Genomic DNA, 22,496 nt, shown 5'->3' with positions numbered 1-22,496 from the left:
TACAGCACACTGAATGCTGCTGTGCCTGACATGCTAGAACTGCAATTTGAACTGGAGTCAAAGGCAGTGAAGTGCGATGCTACAATTGACATTGCTCATGCATTTTTCTCTATTCCTGTAGCAGCAGAGTGCAGGCCGCAGTTTGCTTTCACCTGGAGGGGCATCCAGTATACATGGAATCGCTTGCCCCAGGGGTGGAAACACAGTGCTACCATCTGCCATGGACTGATCCAGACCACGCTGGAGCAAGGTGAAGCTCCAGAACACTTGCAATACATTGATGACATCATCGTATGGGGCGACACAGCGAAAGAAGTCTTCAAAAAAGGTGAGAGAATAATTCAGATTATTTGGGATGCTGGTTTTGCCATAAAACGAAGCAAGGTCAAGGGACCTGCACGAGAGATCCAGTTTTTAGGAATAAAATGGCAAGATGGCCGTCGTCAGATCCCAATGGAGGTGATTAACAAAATTGCAGCAATGTCTCCACCTACTAATAAAAAGGAGACACAGACTTTCTTGGGCGTTGTAGGTTTTTGGAGAATGCACATTCCTGACTACAGCCACATTGTGAGCCTCTCTATCGAGTGACTCGTAAAAAGAACCAATTTGAGTGGGGCCCTGAACAACGCCAAGCCTTTGAACAAATGAAGCGTGAGATAACTCATGCGGTGGCCCTGGGACCAGTCCGAACTGGACTAGGTGTTAAAAATGTGCTCTACACCGCAGCCGGAGATAATGGACTTACCTGGAGCCTCTGGCACAAAGCACCAGGAGAAACCCGAGGTCGACCCTTAGGTTTTTGGAGTCGAGGATACAAAGGATCTGAGACCAACTATACTCCAACTGAAAAGGAGAGACTGGCAGCATATGAAGGAGTTCGAGCTGCTTCAGAAGTGATCGGCACTGAAGCACAGCTCCTCCTGCACCTCGACTGCCGGTGCTGAGCTGGGTGTTCAAAGGGACGGTTCCCTCTCCACATCATGGCACCGAAGTTACATGGAGTAAATGGACTGCACTGATCACGCAACGAGCTCGAATTGGGAGTCCCAACCGTCCAGGGATATTAGAAGTGATTACAGACTGGCCAGAAAGCAAAGACTTTGGGATGTCTGCAGATGAGGAGGAAGTAAAACGTGCTGAAGAAGCACCACCATATAATCCGCTTTCAGAGACTGATAAGCAGTGTGCACTGTTCACAGATGGATCCTGTCGTCTGTAGGAAAACATCGAAGGTGAAAGCTGCTGTGTGGAGTCCCACACGACAAGTTACAGAAGCCACTGAAGGACAAGGTGAATCCAGTCAGTTTGCAGCAGTGAAAGCCATCCAGCTGGCTTTGGACATTGCCGAACGAGAGAAGTGGCCAATGCTTTACCTCTATACTGACTCATGGATGGGAGCAAATGCCTTGTGGGGGTGGCTACGGCAATGGAAGAAAAGCAACTGGCAGCGCAGAGGTGAAACCATTGGGAACCACGCTGTGGGAAGACATTGCTGCTCGGCTGGAGAGCCTGCCTGGGGAAGTTGGTCATGTAGATGCTCATGTGCCTAAAAGTCAAGCCACCGAGGAACATCGAAACAACCAACAAGCGGATCAAGCTGCTAAGATTAAAGTAGCTGAGGTGGACTTGGACTGGCAACATAAAGGTGAACTTTTCCTAGCTCGGTGGGCCCATGGTGCTTCAGGGCATCAAGGTAGAGATGCAACATACAAATGGGCTCGTGATCGAGGGGTGGATTTAACTATGGACACTGTTTCACAGGTTATTCATGAATGTGAAACTTGCGCCGAAATCAAACAAGCGAAACGGTTAAAACCTGTATGGTATGGGGGGCGATGGTTAAAGTGTAAGTATGGAGAAGCTTGGCAGATTGATTATATTACACTTCCACAAACACGTCAAGGTAAGCGTTATGTACTTACAATGGTGGAAGCAACCACTGGATGGTTGGAAACATCTGCCGTACCTCATGCTACAGCCCGAAATACCATCTTGGGCCTTGAGAAGCAAGTCCTTTGGTGGCCGGGTACGCCAGAAAGAATTGAATCAGACAATGGTACTCATTTCAAAAACAGTATTATAGACAATTGGGCCAAAGAACATGGTATTGAGTGGGTATATCATATTCCATATCATGCACCAGCCTCTGGGAAAACTGAAAGGTGCAATGGTTTGTTAAAAACTACACTAAAGGCACTGGGTGGTGGGGCCTTTAAAAACTGGGATTCACATTTAGCAAAAGCCACTTGGTTGGTCAACACCAGGGGATCAACCAATCGAGCCGGGCCTGCCCAATCAGAAATTCTACGGACTGTAGAAGGAGATAAAGTCCCTGTAGTACACATGAAAAATATCTTAGGAAAGGCAGTCTGGGTTCCTCCTGCCTCAGGCACAGGCAAACCTATTCGTGGGATTGTTTTTGCCCAGGGACCTGGCAGCACCTGGTGGGTGATGCTTAAGGATGGAGAAGTTCGGTGTGCACCTCAAGGGGATTTGATTTTAGGTGAAAATATGCAATGCTGAACTGTACGATGTGAATTGCCGCACTAACAATGTTTAATAAGTGTCTTTCAGATCAAGACAATGGTGATGAAACCAGCGCTGGCTTCTTCGAGTGGCGCCCGACACCTTCTTGGAAGTTGGTGTCCTTAACCCACCAACAGGGGTCATGAGATGCACTTGGACCATTTTCCCTGCCCTGGGAGACTGTGGTGACAAAATGAACTTAATGAACTTTTCAAAGGATGGTCCACTGATTAATTACTCCTGTGTATATATGTACATATGTATATATATATATATATATATATAGTAGTAGTGATTAATTAGATTGTATTGATAGATTGTATTGATAAGGTTTAAGTATTCAGTGAATGTCATATGATAAGGGGTGGAATGTCCTGGTTTTGTTAAAAACAAGTTTCTCTTTTAGCGAATTTTTGCCTGTCAGCTAAAGCCTTCATGTCAGCTGCATTTTCCTGGAGAACCAGACACATGTTTTGGTTAAACCCAGCAAGGGAATGCAAACTTATTGATAAGCACGGATGGACATCTCGCGAGAGGGGCAACGAGAAACTGGTGATCGAGAGACTGACCAACGGTGAATAACATTCCGTTCACGTGAATACTTCATATAAAAGTGGGAGATCACGAGGATCTCGTCCCTTTTGTCTCTTTTCCCTTTTTTTTTTTTCCTCATGGCTGACATCAGGAGAGGACCTTGCTGGTCGTCCCTGCGAACGGAGGCCAGTGAGAGACTGAATCCAGCTCCGGTTGGCTGCAGAGTCTGATCCAGGACTTTGGGTGCTGGCTCTGCAGTTGCTCAGACTTACAAGATGGGTTTTGTATATTTTGTATTATTTTCTCTATTCTTATCAGTAGCATCAGTAAAACATCTTGAACTTTTCCAACTCTCTCCCCTCTGTGCTTCTTCCCCTCCCGATCGCCTGTGCTGAGTGGGAAGGGGGGAGAGGGAGGGGCAAAAGGGGGAAGTGGGGGGGAGAAGAGGTTAACAATACATCTGCCAGGGTTTGATTGTCACCCCGCAATCCTAACCCTCGACACTCTGTCTACAACTACCTAATAGGGAGTTATAGAGAAGACTGAGCCAATTTTTTTTGGAGGTGTATAGCAAAAGGACAAGAGGTAACAAACTGCAGGAAGGGAAATTCCAACTGAAATAAAAATATATCAGCTTCACCGTGGAGTGGGTTTAGTGGTGTGACAAGGGTCGGAGAGGTTATGGGAACTCCAGTCATGGAAACATTCAAAACTTGGCTGATCAGCCTGACCTGACTTTGAAGCTAGCACTGCACAAGAAGGGTTTGGACAAGAGAGTGTGAGCTAAATTATGAGTTTATGAAGATTGAATGAAAGTAACACATGGAAATGCATTCCCGGAGTCCAGAGCTTCTTTCACACTCAATTTCAGGAAGAAAATTGTGTTCCCGTAGGGACAAACAGGATATCAGGAGATCTCAAAAACTCAAGAATATTTAATGTGAAGGAATAATCAAGAATGAATCCAAAAGGTAAGGAAGGATTTCAAGAAAAATTGGACCACTATTTCAATAAACATTATGAAGCCCAGGAGCCAGACTCCCCCACTCCTGAAGCCACGTGATAAACAAAACAACACCTGAGCTCAGTCGCTGCTCCTGCCCCAGCATCCAGACCTGGCAGGACATTTCCTAATATCCCACAACCTGAGCACCTTTCAAGCAGGTTACAGTTAAAATTAAAGCTTCCCATGGAAATGCTGCTTTTCTCTCTCTGCCTTTCAAAGCACAGATTAACTAGAAGTCAGGAGTTAACACGACCCACATCTAACATCAAAAGCTGCTGATGTTTAGCTGAGCGTAAGTGACAGGTCTGATTCTTTCTTGGCACAAAAGAGTTATTAACTTTTTCAAGGCCCTGTTTTTGCATTTCCCACTACGTCATTACTTCAGTTCTTGTGTGATGGACCAGACCACAAGGCACCAAACTTTCAGTACGTACTTAGGAGAACAGGTGTTAAGAAGGACAGCAACAAGTTACAAACCGGGGTTCTACAAGAGTTTATGGTGTTCCAAACCTCTCGATTCGGCTGCTGAGAACCTTCTCAAATTTTACTAATCAGCCTTAAACTCTGAAAGGCTCTTTGAGCAGTAATATCTACTGCTTCAAAGTATGAGATTTCAGGGGAAAAAAAAGTCTCTCCGTTGTTGGAAGAAAATATTTCTAAATCTGAACAACTTCCCCTTGGTACAGAACTGGCTCTGGTGGAAATTCAGTTTTAGCAATTAAGTCAAAGCTGGGTTTGATTCAATTATCACCTTTTTAAATGCCACCCTTCATGCACATACTGAGCATCTGACCATCAAGAAGCTAAGAGGACATGCCAGTACAGGCCAACAAGCTAAGCTGGATCTAACTTCAGGGCCAGTAACCCACTAACTATCCACCACCTGCTTCAGTACAATAAAATAATTTGCCTGTGTGGTGGAACAGTGCCATTAATCCCCACATTTACACGTGTGGAACTGAGGCTCCCAAAGATGAGCGCAGCTCCATCGCACTCACCATCAGTCATTTAAGTGCTGAAGTCGGAAGCCCAAAGCTCCCTTCAGCTGGTCCCTTCTACAGCCAGAGGGCGTTTCAACCCACCCCAAACCTGCACATCCATCTGGAACTACTCATCCCTCCCCGCTGACCACAAGAGGCTGGAAAGTAACTAAGCTTCTCAAAGCCATGGGCAATGGTTCTGGAATCCATCCAAAACTAACAAGGAATTAAGGAATGGCCTAAGGTCACCCACTTTACTCAGGGCACACACGTGCTGTGTCATTTTTAGGTAGGAGACTGCATTCTGCCCACCAGAGCTAGAGGAACACAGCTCCGCAGCCTCTTGTAGCATCGGGACAAGCTTCAAGTCCCACAGGACAGCAACTGCACTTACTTGGAAGATATTGGAGAAGTCTCTCAAGTTGAAAATGTAGTGGAACTTGATGGCTGTTGGAAGGAATGTAGCGGCTACTTTCTGGTGCAGTCCCAGGGCAAGGGCAATCAGCTGCTGAGCTGATTTTTGCACAGCCCCCGAGAAATTTCCACTTGTCAGGTGCTGCGTTAAAATGGTGCTATAGATCCTGGACAAGGCATCCTGCCCAGGGATGGACAGCGCGAAGACACAGAAGTGACGCTGAGGGAGAGAAAGGAAGGCATGGAAAGGTCAGAGAGGTAGAAAAACACCTTTCAAGCAAAATGCCCTTGGGGATTTGCTGTGATAATCTCATCTAGGCTCCCTTTCCCATGAAATGCTGGACCAGATGATCTTTTGAGGTCCCTTCCAACCTGGGTTGTTCTATGATTCTCTGATTTGCAGTCCACCTGAACAAGGTTATTTCCCTCTCCCAGTTTGCCAGCAGAGCTCAGGTGGGAAGTGACATCACTCTGCTCACTAAACCAGGGATTTTCAACTGCATCTCACCAATGCTACACTGGAAGTGCAGTCCACTGAAGAGCCAAAGGGCTCTGAAGGTCCCACCGACCTCTGACAAAGCCCAGTCACTGTCTCTATTAAGAGCAGCCCCTGGAAGGTGCCATCTCCCAGAGGACCTCTTTACTAATTTGGAACTTGCAAAGTTGCCCATGGGACACTTCATTTTAACTCCACACCTTGCTGAAGAGGAGCCAGGGTCCAAGCTGACTCTGGTCATTAGGTTTCTCCATGATGAAATGAATTTTGCTCACTGCTACCCAGTCCCTCCATCGGTTGGCAGCTCCCAAAAATCAAAGTCTAATGTTTAAGATCTCTTCCCAAATCTTCTGTTATCAGCAGCGCTTGAACTGCTTTTTGTTTGGCTTGGGGTTTTTTTGTTCGGTTAGGTTTTTGGGGGGATTTGGTTGGTTGGTTGGTTTTGGTGTTCTTTGTTTTGTTGGTTTTGTTTGGTTGCTTGGTTTGGGGTTTGTTGGGGTTTTTGTTGTTGTTGTGTTTTGGTGTGGCTTGGGTTTTTTTTTAGTTTTGTCTGTTTTCTTCGTTTGGGTTTCTCCCCCACACCTCTTTTTACTGACAGCTGCATCAGACAATTCTGGAAAGCAGGCGGCGTTAATGCACCATGCTTCAGAGCTAAATACGAGCTAAATGAAGGCAAAATCTGCCTGTATGGACCAGAAGGTTGTCCTGAAAGTAGGTGTTAAGCTGGCTGGCAACTTTTGACTTCCTCCTCTGACGGAGCTGCAGAATGCGAGGAAAAACAAACAAGGGAATAAGGGACCCAGTTCGGTGCTTCACTATTAGGAATCACAGTCACTCGACAGATTCGTGCCATTTGTACTGATAAAACAACAGCAGGATCTGCCAGTGGTTGTCCTCTAACCTCACGTTTAAATGATCCACCCCAAAATAAACCCAGCGATGCACCTGCCGTTGTGCAGGGCTTTACCTGCAGCCGAGGGTTGATGGTGAAGCTCCCCGCCGTCGGGTTCACGCACGACACATACTGCACGTTCGTGATCTCCTTCAGCGACAGCTTGGTCCGGTCGTACCTTCGGGCAAAACACAAGCAGCAGCACAGTGACCACGGCCACTGCCTCTCTCAGTACGTGTCCCTGGGCTGCCAGAGGCCGCTTGTCTTCAGGGGGTCAAATTCTGCGTCTTGCCAAGATGAGGCCCAGGCCCAGGTTGCCGGCCTATCTGTACACGGCCTGGCACACGCGAGTCCTGCTCCTGGTGGAAATCCTTCAGCTTCAACAACCTGTAGCTAATATTTCTATCAGTAATAAGCACTGAGCAAAGCCCCTGGGCCATACTCTTCACTTGCATGGAAATGGCAGAAAACAGCAGGAGTGTCTCTGGTTTGATCCCAACCCGGGACAGGGTGTGAGAGACTACAAGGGTGACTCTCAAACACTGTGGCAAACCCAGCCCTGCAACACCCAGTCATGGGAGACGGGCCATCGTGAGCAGGTGAATGGTGATTTACATGTCAAGGCCGAGGTGACAGCCACAGACAAAGGCTGGGTGACACAGGCAGTGCTGTGTTGAAGGACACGCAGCCTGTGCGCTGACAGGCCCGACACGGTGTCAAGGCCCAGGCTGAGAGACCCTCCGGGCCTCCCCCATCTTCCACAATCACCCCCAGTGACGCCTGCACAAAAGCCCAGGTGATCCCGAGGGCTATAAACCCTATAAAACCTGTGCCAGCACGGGCAGGGTGCCACCCTGGGGACCCTTCCACCCACCGGGCTGACCACGGGAACCGAACCACACACCACAGGGTGCTGAACCCTGACTACAGACCCAAGCATTCCTGCATAGGAACTGGACCTGAGACTACAAACCCCTCAAACACACCACGGAGCCCTAAGGGTGGTGAGACCTTTCCTTTCCCTTTCCTTTTCCTTCCCTTCCCATTTCCTTCCCCCTTCCTTTCCCCTTCTTTTCTTCCTCTCTCTTTCCTTCCTATATTCCTATTTCTTTGCCTTCCTTTTTGTGAGTAATACAGTAACATAAGGTTTAGAGCCCCACTTGTGCCACAAAACTCTTTCATGTGAATCTTTTCGCTGCTAAACTGTTTATCGATTGAGCTTAAGTAACATAAATCCTTCTGCCACTGAGTCATTTGCCAATTGGACCAAGCTACAAAAAATAAAGGTCTTTTGTTTGTGGACCTTCAGGATTGTATGTACTTTTTTCCAACCCAGGGGACTGACAAATCTCAGTCACACTTCCCCCAACCATAGCGCCAGGTGGGACATGACAAGGGTCAGCAGGCGGCTGCTGCCGGGGGAGGACAGGGAGTCCTGGGCTCCCTGGTTTAAGAAGGACAAGGAATTACTGGAGAGAGTCCAGCGGTGGCTACAAAGATGCTAAGGGATCTGGAGCACCTTTCTTGTGACAAGAAACTGAGAGAGCTGGGGCTGTTGAGCTGGAGAAGAGAAGCTGAGAGGGATCTGATCAATGGGATCAATATCTCAGGGTGGGTGTCAGAGGATGGACCAGACTCTGTTCAGTGGTGCCCAACGCCAGGGTGAGGGGCAGCGGGCACAGACTGAAACAGAGGAGGCTCCATCTGAACATGAGCAGAAACTTGTTTGCTGGGAGGTGCCAGAGCCTGGCCCAGGCTGCCCAGAGCGGGTGTGGAGGAATTGAAAACCATTCCAGTGGTTAAAATTCAGACAGTCAAGAAAACACACCTTCAATGAAAATAAAGAAATAATGGGAAGGGTTATTAGAATGGAGTCGTGAGACAGGTAAACTGAGCCTTGGCAGCTAGGAAGTGTCAGGTAGTCTGTAAACCCTGCCGTACCCAACCAACGGGGAACTGGGGAGGGAATTTGCAGTTGGGATTAGGGGTGGATATAAGCAGTGGCTTTTTGCCCTGTTTTGTGTGCCTACCTTTAGGTGGAACACCCGACCTTGCAAAATCGTTAATAAAATATGCTTTGCTGAGAGATCCTACCTGAGCCTATTATATTGGTGAGATGATAACTTCCTGCATGCAATACAGTGCCCAGTGGGCACTGCTGAGCACATGGGCAGAAGGCCTCGATGTGTCTGGGAGGGGACCCATGGCATGCTGCATCCGCCCGCACCTCGCTGCATCCCCTGTACGTTGCTGCATCCGCCCGCACCTCGCTGCATCCCCTGTACGTTGCTGCATCCGCCCGCACCTCGCTGCATCCCCTGTACGTTGCTGCATCCGCCCGCACCTCGCTGCATCCCCTGTACGTTGCTGCATTCGCCCGCACCTCGCTGCATCCCCTGTACGTTGCTGCATCCGCCCGCACCTCGCTGCATCCCCTGTACGTTGCTGCATCCGCCCGCACCTCGCTGCATCCCCTGTACGTTGCTGCATCCCCCCGCACCTCGCTGCATCCCCTGTACGTTGCTGCATCCGCCCGCACCTCGCTGCATCCCCTGTACGTTGCTGCATCCCACCGCACCTCGCTGCATCCCCTGTACGTTGCTGCATCCGCCCGCACCTCGCTGCATCCCCTGTACGTTGCTGCATCCGCCCGCACCTCGCTGCATCCCCTGTACGTTGCTGCATCCCACCGCACCTCGCTGCATCCCCTGTACGTTGCTGCATCCGCCCGCACCTCGCTGCATCCCCTGTACGTTGCTGCATCCGCCCGCACCTCGCTGCATCCCCTGTACGTTGCTGCATCCGCCCGCACCTCGCTGCATCCCCTGTACGTTGCTGCATCCGCCCGCACCTCGCTGCATCCCCTGTACGTTGCTGCATCCGCCCGCACCTCGCTGCATCCCCTGTACGTTGCTGCATCCGCCCGCACCTCGCTGCATCCCCTGTACGTTGCTGCATCCGCCCGCACCTCGCTGCATCCCCTGTACGTTGCTGCATCCCACCGCACCTCGCTGCATCCCCTGTACGTTGCTGCATCCGCCCGCACCTCGCTGCATCCCCTGTACGTTGCTGCATCCCACCGCACCTCGCTGCATCCCCTGTACGTTGCTGCATCCGCCCGCACCTCGCTGCATCCCCTGTACGTTGCTGCATCCGCCCGCACCTCGCTGCATCCCCTGTACGTTGCTGCATCCGCCCGCACCTCGCTGCATCCCCTGCACGTTGCTGCATCCCCCCGCACCTCGCTGCATCCCCTGTACGTTGCTGCATCCCCCTATGCCTCACTCCATCCCCCACACCTCGTTGCATCCCTCTGCGCCTCACTGCATCCCCCTACTCCTCGCTGCAGCCCCTTGTGCCTCCAACGCTCCCTCGCAGCTCCCTCACCCTCTATCTGCCTGACTTCCCTGACACCCACAGCCCAAGATTTCTGCCTCCGCTCCACTGTCTCTGTTCCTCGGAAGCTTTTGGCAGAGCTCAGGCATGCACACAGCTGAGGAGAGTGGAAATTGCAACGCGTCCCTGCCCTGTATTCCCTGTGGAGAGATGCAAATATTCATGTCCCACACAGAGCTGCTGGCTAAAGTGTAAAACACACCAATCTCCTTCCAAAACAGTCACTGCTTTTCCTTCAAATCACCTCTGCCTAGATAACGGTTGTTTGCTGCTGCCTGACAGAAGACAATGTTAGGTGCTCACAGCAGGGGGGTTCACCCCAGCTGAGGCCAAATCCACAGCCGCCTCTGCTCTCAGCGTCGCGGGGCAGCAAGGCCGAGCATCGCGCTCCCCTCGCAGGCTTTGCACTGGGACCACAGTCACAAGCCACAGCAAGAGCAGAGCAAAGCTCCTCTCAACCCAGCTATGAGTAAGCAATCAAGCGGTATTAAAGAAGCGATGGACAACGTCCTCGGACACACGGTGTGAACTGTGGGGTTGTCCTGTGCAGGGACAGGAGCTGGACTCGATGATCCTTGCGGGTCCCTTCCAGCTCAGGACGTTTTGTGATTCTAAGTGAATTTGTTTGCTGGGGACAGGGGAAGCCCTGAGGGTGCTCAACTCTCAGTTCACCCAGAGCCTCCCAACCAGCTCTAGCCCAGCAGTATGCAATGGGAAGAGGGACCCACGCTTTGAGATTCTCTCAAACCCACTCCCCAGCACTGGAGCTGAACAAAAAGGTCTCCGACAACCAAGCCCAAGCAGGCTCCTACCAGTGGCCGTAGTCCAGGTGCTGCCGGATCAGCGTATGGGGCTGCACTGTCCCGTAAGCGTCCACCTCGGGCATGTTGAGATCATCAATGAAGTACACGAGCTTTTTGGTACCTGGAGGGCCATAATTCCTACCAGCCTTTTTCTCCAGAGGTTTCTCAAGCATACCTGTAGGGAGGCAGAAGTGCAAAGCTCATCTACTGGGAGAGCAACTGCTGCAAAATAAAAATGATTTCTCAGCCCAGCTCAATGCTGTGCTGTGTGTAGCTACAGCGGCCCCTCAAGGAGCTGAGATGTCCCCCAGCTGCAGCTGTATGAGGAGCAGCTGAGGGGCCTGGGGGTTCAGCTGGAGAACAGGAGCTGAGGGGAGACCTTCTGATCTCTGAACTGCCTGAAAGGAGCTTGGAGCCGGGGGGGTCGGGCTCTGCTCCCCAGGAACAAGCGCCAGGAGCAGAGGAAATGGTCTCAAGTTGCACCAGGGGAGGCTGAGGCTGGATCTGGGGAACAATTTCTTCCCCAAAGGGCTGTGGGGCATTGGAACAGGCTGCCCAGGGCAGTGCTGGAGTCACCAGCCCTGGAGGGTTGGACAGACGTGGAGATGAGGTTCTCAGGGACTAGAGTGCTAGAGCTGGGTTACGGTTGGACTCGATGATCCTGAAGGTCTCTTCCAACCAAACTGATTCTATGATTCTACAGTGCAGCTGGGAGCCCTGCAGGGACCCTTGGTCAGCACTTTGGTTTGACTTAAATCAGAAAGCTCTCAACTCTTCCTTCCAAACAAAAATACAACAAACTTCGTCTGCTACAAAACATGTCTACCTCAGAGCAAACAAGAGCTTTTCATGCAAGATAAAGCCTTTTGAATCTCTTCTGCATAATTTTTTAAACGAAATCTTGCTTGCAGAGGTGGCTGTGCCAGAGCAGTGAGCATCCCCTGCTGCCTGCCCCGGCGATGCGGCAACTGCAGCGTGGCCAGGGCAGCAGGCACTGGGCGCTGCGATGGAGAAAGGGAGACGGATGCTGTGGGCACAGAAGCCCACGAGCAAAGCTGCTGGTTTTGTGAATATATGCATCTTTTACCCTGTTAGACAAAAATAGGCGATCTCAGGGCCAAATTCCTGGACATCTTCAGAACAACCAACATGACACTTTTATTTAAATGCATCAAATAATCATAAGTTCCCTGATCTTCTCACCAGCGTTACCCAACCCTCCAGATAATGTGACAAGACTTAATTCCAACACGAGCTGTCAAATTACCACCTGGTTTCAAGTAGGGTCACGCACACGCAAAGGAAAGCACGGAGAGAACAGTTTCGCATTTCAAAGCCTTGGAAGACTTTAATTTGTTTTAGCAGAAGGCTGGGGTCATATGTTGCTCTAGCTCATAAAACGTGGGGAATATTTATAATCCTGGGCTGATATTTAATAAAAATCTCCCCACGTCGCTGCACATCATGTTCTATAGGTTATTGATTCCTCTGATTGCAGCCCAGGCAACCTTTACTGTCTCAGTAAGTGGAAAAGCAAACGGAAGCAACGCTCCTCTGCCCAGACCCCGGGTGGGTTTTCTGCCCTGTGCTTACTCGAAGAATTTGTTTCATTAGCAGTTTTGGGTTGGCAACAGACCTATAAGGTGCTATAAAGCAGCACACGGTAAGTAGCAATTCTTTGTAATTAGGGAAGACTGGCAAATGTAAACGGGACTGGGAGTTTTTTTAAGCCATTTATTATCACGTGCAAAAGTTGTTAAGGAAGATTTATATTCCGTTGGTTTGTTTCAGATCACAGACCTTTCAAAACGCTGGGTTTTTCCTGCTTGGGTGCACTGCAGACAGCTCGCCTTGCTCACCACTCAAAACGCAGCTGATTTCTTGTCACAGACAGGTGCTGCACAAAGGAATGGATTGTGCTACGAAAAATGATGAATCTTTCCTCAGCGGAGCCTCTCTCCCCGTTCAATAAAACCACGATATTTGAAATTTCTGGTAGCAAGTTAAATTAAGTGTTTCAAATAAGCATTTAATTTAAATTTAATTAGTCCCTAATTAACATATAAAATCAGCCCTTTTTGAGGTTAAACAAGTATGCAAGAGATTCATCACACTGAAATGCAATTACTGGGGATCAAGTGACATGTTCGTGGAAGTGGTATTTTAATTCAAAGCCGTATCTCACAATAATAATAAGGGGCGGTGTGTCTGTGTGAGATCCTGACACATACTCAAACCAGCACCTCAAAGAAACAGTCTGGACACCTCGTACCTTCTGGTTGGTGAGCAAGGGAGAGGGAAAAAAAGAACCCAAACAAAAAAACCCACAAGATTTATTGCAATTTCTCTGAATGACAGAAGTCAGGGCTACATCTGATGGAGGGGCAGAGGCCCAAGAGGGCACGAAGCAGAGCGAGGCCCAGGGCAAATGCCACAGAATGTGGTATTTAGTCACAATAAACTACAGAAAATCCCCAAACTGGCCCCAGGTTCAGGCAGAGAGAGTGTTGGGCTCCTTTTAACCCCTGTGCACACGGCGCTTCTGGAAGCCACAGGATGCAGGGATGGGTTGAACAACAACTCTGCTTCCCCTAAGGGCTGCATCTTATACATCTCTGCAGCAACAGGCACCTTGTCTAAGGAACTACTGGAACTCAGGTTAGGATCTTTTTTAAGTAAGAAAAAATCCAAAATTACTTTGTGCCCATGTTTTACAAATTTAAAGATGTGCCTGCTGGGGAAAAGAATAAAGCAGCCAAGTGACAAACTACACAAAAAGGGACAAATTAACTCTAAAAAATGAGCAGCAGGGATCCAGGCCAAGCAGTATAAATCATGCTTCTCAATGCAAATCTCACCACCACATCTTCATCCACACACAAGACAACTTGCTCCTCTGTGCAGGGGAAGAAAATCACTGACTCAGCCCACAGCTCATGACCAGGGACACGGTGCCAGGTCTGCCTGTACAAATAACACCTGCACACACTCGCCCATCCAGCTGGAGACAAACGGCTGCACATTCACAGAATCACAGGATCCCAGGCTGGTGGGGCTGAAGGGCCCTCTGCAGATCCCCCAGTCCAAGCCCTGCTCACGCAGGGTCACAGAGCAGATCACACAGGTGGGTCCAGGCGGGTTTCAATGTCTCAGAGAAGGAGACTCCACACCCGCTCTGGGCAGCCTGGGCCAGGCTCTGGCACCTCCCAGCAAACAAGTTTCTGCTCATGTTCAGATGGAGCCTCCTGTGTTTCAGTCTGTGCCCGCTGCCCCTCACCCTGGCGTTGGGCACCACTGAACAGACTCTGGTCCATCCTCTGACACCCACCCTGAGATATTGATCCCATTGATCAGATCCCTCTCAGCTTCTCTTCTCCAGCTCAACAGCCCCAGAGCTCTCAGTCTCTCCCCATAAGAAAGAATCTCTAGGTCCCTCAGCATCTTTGTCCCCCACCCAGGCAGCTGGACAGAGAGACAGACAGACAGACAGACAGCCAGACAGCTCAGCCCATTTAGCAGCTCAAGGGCATTTTGCAGAGACCCCAACACAGGGAAAAAAGCAAAGGGGCACCTGGGAGGGAGGAGGGAGACTGCAGCCATCACACACTAGCAAGACCCAAAACCCTTCAGACCTGCCCCAGAAAGCTGCCGTGACTCCACGACACAGCCCCAGGTGACACAGCGTGGGCTGAGCCTGTGCTGTCACCTCTGCGAGTGGATCAGTCCCACAGGGCAACTTTAAACTCTGACACCTTCCTTAAAACATCTGCAGTGTCGGGAGCCCAGCAGAGCACAGACAGGGGCTGTGATGCTCATGGCCGTGAGCGTGTTCGCCCCAGGGCCACCTGGCCAGGAAAAACCCACATGGTGAAGGTTAAAACCTTGGTCTCACTGGTGCTGGTCCTGTAGAGGGAGTAAAGGGATTTCAGGACACTTGGGTCAGACCAAACTCCATAAAGGAAGTTATTTTGGTTTACAGTGACCCACAGCTGTTGTTCAACTCAAAACAAGCAAGGTTGTTTCATTCCTGATTAATAAATACATGTAGAAAATTATCCTCTCTCTTTAGGTCAACTGAAAGTGAAAATACCATTCCAAAATGAGTCACTTTTCAACAATTCCCTCTTTCTCTTCATCTGTGAAAAGACTACACAGCAGAACTGACCTTATCCTGGTCTCAAACTTCATCTTTCACTGATGTGCCAAAATCCTCATCAAAGATATTCTCATGGGCTTCCCCAGGTCAGAGCCTCCCAGGGTCAGCAGCCGTGTCCCCTGGGGCGGTGGGATGTGGCACCCGCTCCGTGGGAGCACACGGGGCTGCATCAGGATGCGGGGGACAGCCCAGGAACCAGCAGCACCTGCACATCCCCATTAGCACTGTCCTCACTGACAACTGGGATGCAATTCCCATCATTGCACTCTGAGGACAGCTTAGATCCCAGCCAAGCAACCCATTCTATTCAGCACGGGCTTAAATTCAAGCGTATTAAAGACACACCTCAAGTCAAGTACGAGCTGTGTGCTGTAGAGAACAGCAGCAGATTGAAGTGTGTGCTTTGCACAGCCCTGAACCAGAGTCGTGGTGTTCAGAATTCAATCCCTCATGTTGGGAAATGCCATTTTCCATAAAACCAGGAGTCTGCGGACCAGTGAGTTTCACAGTGGGATTTAAGAGGCAGTGGGTGCCAGTGCAGTGCCCACAGTGCACACCCAGCTCCAAACCCCGACGGACACCCCAGGAATTTGGTGACCTGCCAGGCAGAAGTCCCACATCTCAGCCATTGTCTTACCTTGCAGCATGGCAGAGGCGGTGTAGTAGTTAAACGGGACCTTCTTCACCACATAGGCGTCTGTATCCAGTGAGCAGAGCTTGTCCCCCACCAGCACAGACTTCCCCGTGCCGGCGTTGCCCACCAGCATCACGGGGCGCCGGCGCTCCAGGAGCCTGTCCATGAAGTACCGCACACGGACCGTCTCGGTGGTGGGCACCAGGCAAGCCTGAGAGGGGCAAAACGAGCCGGTAAGTGCACCCATCTGTGGCACCACCCCACTGCCATGTTCTGAGGAGACATCAAACTGGGAGAGCCAGGAATGAGTGCGGTGACCTGAGTTTCTAGATGGCGCTAGGAAGGGAACAATACACTGCTACCAACCATTCAAGTCAAACTATCTGTACAGACGAAACAATGACAGCGGGATGCTGAGAGCAACATCTGGATCTCCCCGCAAACACACATTTTGCTAAAATGGTAACAATTTTTACAAGTCATCTGCTCACTGTGGCACCTCTAAAAGGAAAGAAAGGCATAGCTGGCAAACGCAATTCACTACCTGCAGCAACTCTCATTTTTCGTCCAAATCATATAAACAACCCTATTTTCAGCCACGCAGAATGACGAGATGGTGTCTCAGGGACTTTGTCACTACGTTGTCCCACATCCTGCTTCTCTCTGCAGGCCAAACGCACCTCCATCCCGCACCCTGGGCACACCAGCCCTGGCTCATAGGTGTCTCTGAGCCTGCGCCTCATGTACATCACTCAGCTCTGGAAGATGGATGGAGGATGAGTCTTCACAGTCAAAGTACAGTAAAGAAAGATGGGTAATTGAGTTGTACTTCATAAAGAATGTGTCAAGGGTTTTGATTGTGGGGTGACAATACAACCATGGCAGATGTGTTGTTAGCCCCCTCTCCCCCACCTTCAGCCCCTCTCTCTCCCCCATTCCCACTCAGGACAGGTGATTGGGAGGGAAAGAAGGATAGATAGAAGAGAATTGGAAAAATTAAAGATGTTTTACTAATGCTACTACTAAGAATAGAGAAAATAATACAAAATATACAAAACCAATCTTGAAAGCCCCAGCAACTGCAGAGCTGGCACCTGAAGTCCTGGACTGGACTGTGCAGCCAACCGGAGCTGGATTCAGTCTGTCATGAGGCCTCAGTTCGCAGGGACGACCAGCAAGGTCCTCTCCTAATCTTGGCCATAAGCAAAATGGACGAGATCCTCGTGATCTCCCACTTTTATATGAAGTGTTCACGTGAATGGGATGTTATACTCTGTTTGTCAGTTTCTTGGTCACCTGTTTCTCATTGCCCCTCTCGCGAGATGCGAATCTGTCCTTATCAATAACCTCACATTCCATTGCTATGTTTACCAAAACATGGATCTGGTTCTCCAGGAAAACGCAGCTGATACGAAGGTTTTACCTGACAGGCAAATTCACTAAAAGAGAAACTTGTTTTTAACAAAACCAGGACGGAATGCCATTCTTATTATGAAGTGCTTGACCTCGAATGAGACTTCAATTGAAATGCCTGCATACAGTCACTAAAATGCATGTGCTCTTCCCAGACAAAACACGTGCAAGGTTCACATACCTGTAAGGGCATTTCTGGATCAAATTCAAACTGAGGAATAAGTTTAGACCAAGGTTCAAACTTCTTCGTTTCTGGATCAATGTAGAAGTCAAAGACTGTGCCCTGAGAGGGAAACTTGATAGTCTTGAATTCTGCCACCCACCACTTGCTGAACTCCACTCTGCAGTCCACAAGCTATAAGACAAAAAGTGGAGAAAATACACTAATCTGGATCAATTAATTAGTAATGGAGAATGTTATCTATCCCAGTCCACCAGAGCGGGATTAGTCCTTAAAATATATTCCACAGCATAAAGTTCTTATCATTTTTCCTGCTATTAAGCCTAATTTTTCATTTTCTTCATTTCTGCTCATCAGTCCTATTTATTCATCTAAATAATTCATCCTCTGTGTTGATCACTCTTGGTATGTCTGAGACTAGATAGATGGATCAATTTGAAAAAGAGAAATACGTGCCTATGACTAAACAGACCGCTTGATTGATTCTTGGTGCCTACTTCTTCCAACAGACAAGGACACAACATCCGTCTACATCTGTGCTCATGGTCAGTCACAGCATGCATACCAAAGCCTTTCCTCACCAATCACACCACTCTATTTAGAGTGAGTTGTTGTCTTCTGGCTTCTTTTCAAGCCACAACGTTTCAGACAAGCAGGACTGCAGACACCAGCGTACCAAAGCAGCAGCGAGGGTCTGCCCCTTTGACCCCGCCGTGATTCTGCGCTGCCACATTCCCCTCAAAGCACCCGTTTCCTTGCTTTTCCCCATTGTATCTTTCTACACATGGAGATTTTGGAGCATCTGAATTTTTTCAACTGGGGTGACAGTTTTGCTTTAGATGCTGGGTCAGGACTCACAAAATGTGCTTAGTCCCCTCCTCTGCCCTAGGTCTCCTGTATGACATTGGGCCAGCCATTCTGCCCAAACACCTTCCCATGTGGACAATGGGAACTGGAGAGAGGTGGAGGGGAGGAGGAGAGGAAAATTGCTGTGAGAAAGATGTTTGTGAAATACCGGACACATCATTCAGCCCGTTTTAACAGCACAGTTTGTTCCTGGGGTGTCTGCGGGTCTCTCCTCCCCATAGCCATACAATGTGGGGTCACCAACACATTGTCCATAGGCTGCTCGGCCTCCATAAGGAAACCTGGGTTTGTTGCTGAACTGAACCAAGTGTCCTCCATAAAGCCTCCTGAGCCACAGTCCCTCAAAAGACCAGTGGATTTGAAAAACACATTAACAGTATCCACGATTTTGCAGACTCATGCTATTCAGAGAGGCAGAATCCCTGTAATTCTCCGTTCTCCTGTTGTTCTAACTCCTCAGCAGCGGCAGCAGAGTAGCCCGCAGTGGAGCGGGACGTGCGTGGCTGCTAAAAGCTTTCCCACAAGGGTGCCCTTACCCCGCACAGCCAGACCGCCTGCAAGCGCGCTGTGCCGCGCTGCCCGCCCTCCCTGACCCCGCGGTTCAATGGAGCCACTCCAGCCCCAGCTCTATTGCCAGAACGGTGTGGAATTCAAACCACTTCCTTAATAAAAACCCCATATGGATTACCGCTAATTTCAGAGCCAGGAAATGGCAAATCTATCATCTGTTTTTATACAGGGGCCCCGCTACCCACCAACAAGCACCGAGTAGTGGGAAGCCTCCCAGACTGTTTCTCCTGACATTTCGGCCGCGAAAGGTCAGCGCGAAGGGCACCTTCGGTGGAAAGCAATAAACAGATTTTATATTGGATCATTTTTCATCAGGCTCCCCATTGCTCGGACTGCTGTATCCTCGCACTCTCAGCTCTGACATTTACAGAGCATCGCGGGCAGTAACGCACAGCCAGGCTCCCGGCGGAGCCTCCCGGAGGGTCGCTGTGCCTGCAGCTGCTCCTGCAGCCCACCCAGAGCCACTACCGCAGGCAGGAGCCCGGCCTGATGCACCCGAGACTGACTGTGCGGCACGGGGAACACAGCGGCCAGCTGCCACAGCACCGCACACCAGCATACTTGCGCTTGTACTGCTGAAGCAAAGACAAGTAGTGCTTCCCAGGCTTTATTGTGCTTTGTTTTGTTTCTTTAAGTCATCCTAGACTGGCAACACTAAGGCTGAGTATTTCCCAGCTGGCACATGGGAAATGGAGGCTCCACAAGGACCAAGGAAGCTGGTCTCGCACAGGTCATTCAATGGTCACAAGGTGCGATGGCACCAAGTGAGCACCCAGCTGAGCTTGAGCTGTGTTGTTCAGCACTTCCTGAAGCATCTGATCCTTGGCATGGAGCAAATCTGAAGAGACCAGCAGACACTCTAGGTCTGGCGTTAAGGTACATGAAAACACACAAAGAGACCCCTGGGAGCACTTGAGCAGCCATCAAGAACGGCAGTGCCTCCACCCGAGCTGGGGAGGGGTGTCTGGTGTTACATTCGTGGAGAGACCTCCCGCATAGTCCAGACAACACAGAGTTTGACACAAGCCCAGCGGAGATCAGACGTGGATCTCCAAGCCCTTGACAGCAGTGCAGTGTGGGCAGACCCAGACATCAGGACTACACACTTTAGATCTGAGGATAAGGCGTCCTCTGACTAGGGGATGCAACCACCCAAGAGTAGGTGTGCCCCTGTGGCCACGAAAGTCAATGGCACCTGGGGTGCGTTAGGAAAAGTATGACCAGCAGGTCAAGGGAGGTTGTTCCTCCGGCTCTGCTCTGCCCTGGTGACAAAACACCGGCTGGTTTGTGTTATGTAGCACGTCTACCTGTGCAGTCAGAAGGCTGAAAGACTGCTCCACTGATACATCCATCTGATAAATCGGTCTTAATTTGATCACATTATGCACATCCACAGGCTTCTATAAGTTAACCTTATGCTTCTCCCCAGTGAAATGCATCTGCATAAGCAAACATCCCTCCACCTTTACCACTGACCCCTCAGCTGTTCTCCGGTGGTGTTACACCCTGGATAACGAGGCCTTTCGTAAAAGGAATTGTAGTGTTTCTAGTTTATTATCACCTATATGAGAGCCCCAGGAAAACAGCATTACTGGCATAGCACTATGTTTCAGAAAGTATGAAGAAATCAAAACAACACAAAACCACACAAACAAACTGTGTGAAAGATGCTGAAGAGGCATCTTCCGTCTTACCTGATCTCGAAACATTGATCCACCAAAGGCCCAGACGGCAGCAAAGACAAAGTAAAGTTCATAAAGCTCCTTGGGACAGTCAGGAGGTGTGTTCTCCTCTGCCAGGAGACATTCAAGGAGGTAGCACAACATCTGAACCATACTCTGTTCAGGAAGGGGAATAATCTTCTTAAATCTAAGGGATGGAAATTAGAAAGCAATACGTCCATCACAACCCAGGAAGACTAGAAATGCTCTTTCAGAATACTGGCATTCTGCTTGTCAGCGGTACGTGTCCTATTCCCAGGTACAATAAAGAGAACACCCATTCTCACACTCAGACCCGCTGGCACCGGCACATATACAAGTAATAACAATAATCAGAAGTTTCAAGCATTTTAAAACTTTGATCTTCTTGAAAGAAGCAGAATGGAAGACTTGCTAAAGGCAATGATTTCCTGCGAGCACGATGAGTTCAAAAGCGGTCAAATAGAGGAGTAATAAAATAAACCCTTTCATCTTGCCATTTTACATTCATTTAAGCTACACTTACAGAATTCCAAACTAATATTGTAGCTGCACTGAAGTCCTCCATAAAGTAATTATAGCTATTTGAAAGGTTGGTTCTACGATTTCTGAATTAAGCAAGCTACCAAAACACTCAGCTCAGGGTTGCCTGCAGCTAATCCCGTGGATTTCACGCTCTGAGACAATGTTCAGCAAACAGAATGGGAAACGTCCGATTGACTTTGCTACCAACAGTCAAAACCAACTTGGTCCCACAGAGAGAAGTTCCCTAGCACAATGTTTAAGTCCTGATTCCAGACCCTTCTGACACATCCCCCTTTTGGCTGACATCTCCCATGCTCACTGATTTTTCTTTTGTTTTTAAAGGAAAGTGCAACTATAGGAAGCAAGTAGAGGATGGGAGATGCTCCCTTAAGTTTTCTGGGACTCTACTTTGGCCAGTCCTCACCACAGTATGAGAAAGAGAATGGTTTCACATGATGATAAGCAAGAACCACATGACTTCCCTGTGGACACTGCTTTAAAGCCAAATCAAGCCAAGAAGCACTAGGACCCTTCCAAATACCCAAGTTCTTAATGAAAAATAACTTGTGGAGTGGGCTCAGGTCTAGCCTGACACATCAGGAGGCTGAAAAGCTTTCTCTTTGGGATCTGCCGGAATTATTTTCCAAGAGATAGAGAGTTGATACAGGAAATACAATAAAAATCAAATCAAAATCAGATGAAAACCAGATCTGACCAACACGATACAGGCAGGAGCGTCACTTTGCCCACCTCGCCCTGCTGGTTCTCTGAGCTTAAGCCAATGACGCTCAGGGCTTCCAGGGGCAAGGAGGATCATGTGCAGCACAACCCAGCGCAGCACAGCTGGGCTGGACAGTGGCAGGTGTCCCCATGCCCTCACCACGGGTGACACAATCACTCATCAGATGGTACCTTGTTCTGAGGGTGTCCAGGCAAATGGGCAGGTACTTATCAAACAAAATGGTCAGGTTGGCTCTTTCGGACTGGATCTCTCGCCTGTCGATCCAGCTGCTCACTGGAGGATTCCAGCCCAGATCCGACGGGTTGATGTACAGGATCCCTTTAGGCCCAGGGTAAGAGAGAACATATAGTAAAGACATAGCAGAAACTGTTCCTTTCTTCCAGCAGAGTTTACCAGGTACTTTCACACAACTAAAACCCTATCAAATATGACGGGACGTCCCATTACCTGCCCCCTTTTCCTGCCCCACTGCAGAGTAGAGACATGAACAGTGAAGAAACTTCACCCTTGAAACCACGGCGCTTTTCATGACCTTGCCCTAAATTCAGAACATTGTCTTGTCTGAGCAGTTTCATTGCCCTGGGCCCCATTTCCCCATGTGTAAAACTAGGGGACACCTCCATTCCCTTCTCCCATACTTCATGCACTTCTTCAGAAG

General features: G+C 49.4%; 1 protein-coding gene across 1 annotated transcript; it reads right to left on the bottom strand.

Moving 5' to 3' along the window:
- Positions 1 to 3,980: 3,980 nt before the first annotated feature.
- LOC136110852 (dynein axonemal heavy chain 9-like) lies at positions 3,981 to 22,308 on the bottom strand. The gene is made up of 7 exons (XM_065854544.2): positions 22,009 to 22,308; positions 20,566 to 20,740; positions 17,435 to 17,608; positions 15,844 to 16,051; positions 11,060 to 11,225; positions 6,927 to 7,029; positions 3,981 to 5,683 (listed from the first exon to the last, which is right to left on the bottom strand). Exons 1-7 carry the CDS (start codon positions 22,194 to 22,196, stop codon positions 5,228 to 5,230), a joined length of 1,470 nt encoding a protein of 489 aa, XP_065710616.2. The 5' UTR covers positions 22,197 to 22,308; the 3' UTR covers positions 3,981 to 5,227.
- Between the last annotated feature and the right edge of the window lie 188 nt (positions 22,309 to 22,496).

Source organism: Patagioenas fasciata, chromosome 21 (assembly GCF_037038585.1).
Source record: "Patagioenas fasciata isolate bPatFas1 chromosome 21, bPatFas1.hap1, whole genome shotgun sequence".
Taxonomy (NCBI): Eukaryota; Metazoa; Chordata; class Aves; order Columbiformes; family Columbidae; genus Patagioenas; species Patagioenas fasciata.
This window is presented reverse-complemented; position numbering and strand designations above follow the sequence as displayed.

Bases quoted from the DNA above. Each gene is read 5' to 3' on its own strand.
- LOC136110852 (XM_065854544.2), bottom strand. From the start codon at position 22,196: ATGTCTTTACTATATGTTCTCTCTTACCCTGGGCCTAAAGGGATCCTG. The intron at 17,609-20,565 runs GTAAGACGGAAG...TTTGTCTTATAG, and splicing joins GATCAATGTTTCGAGATCAG to CTTGTGGACTGCAGAGTGGA. The intron at 11,226-15,843 runs GTAAGACAATGG...GCCTCCCTACAG, and splicing joins CGCCTCTGCCATGCTGCAAG to GTATGCTTGAGAAACCTCTG.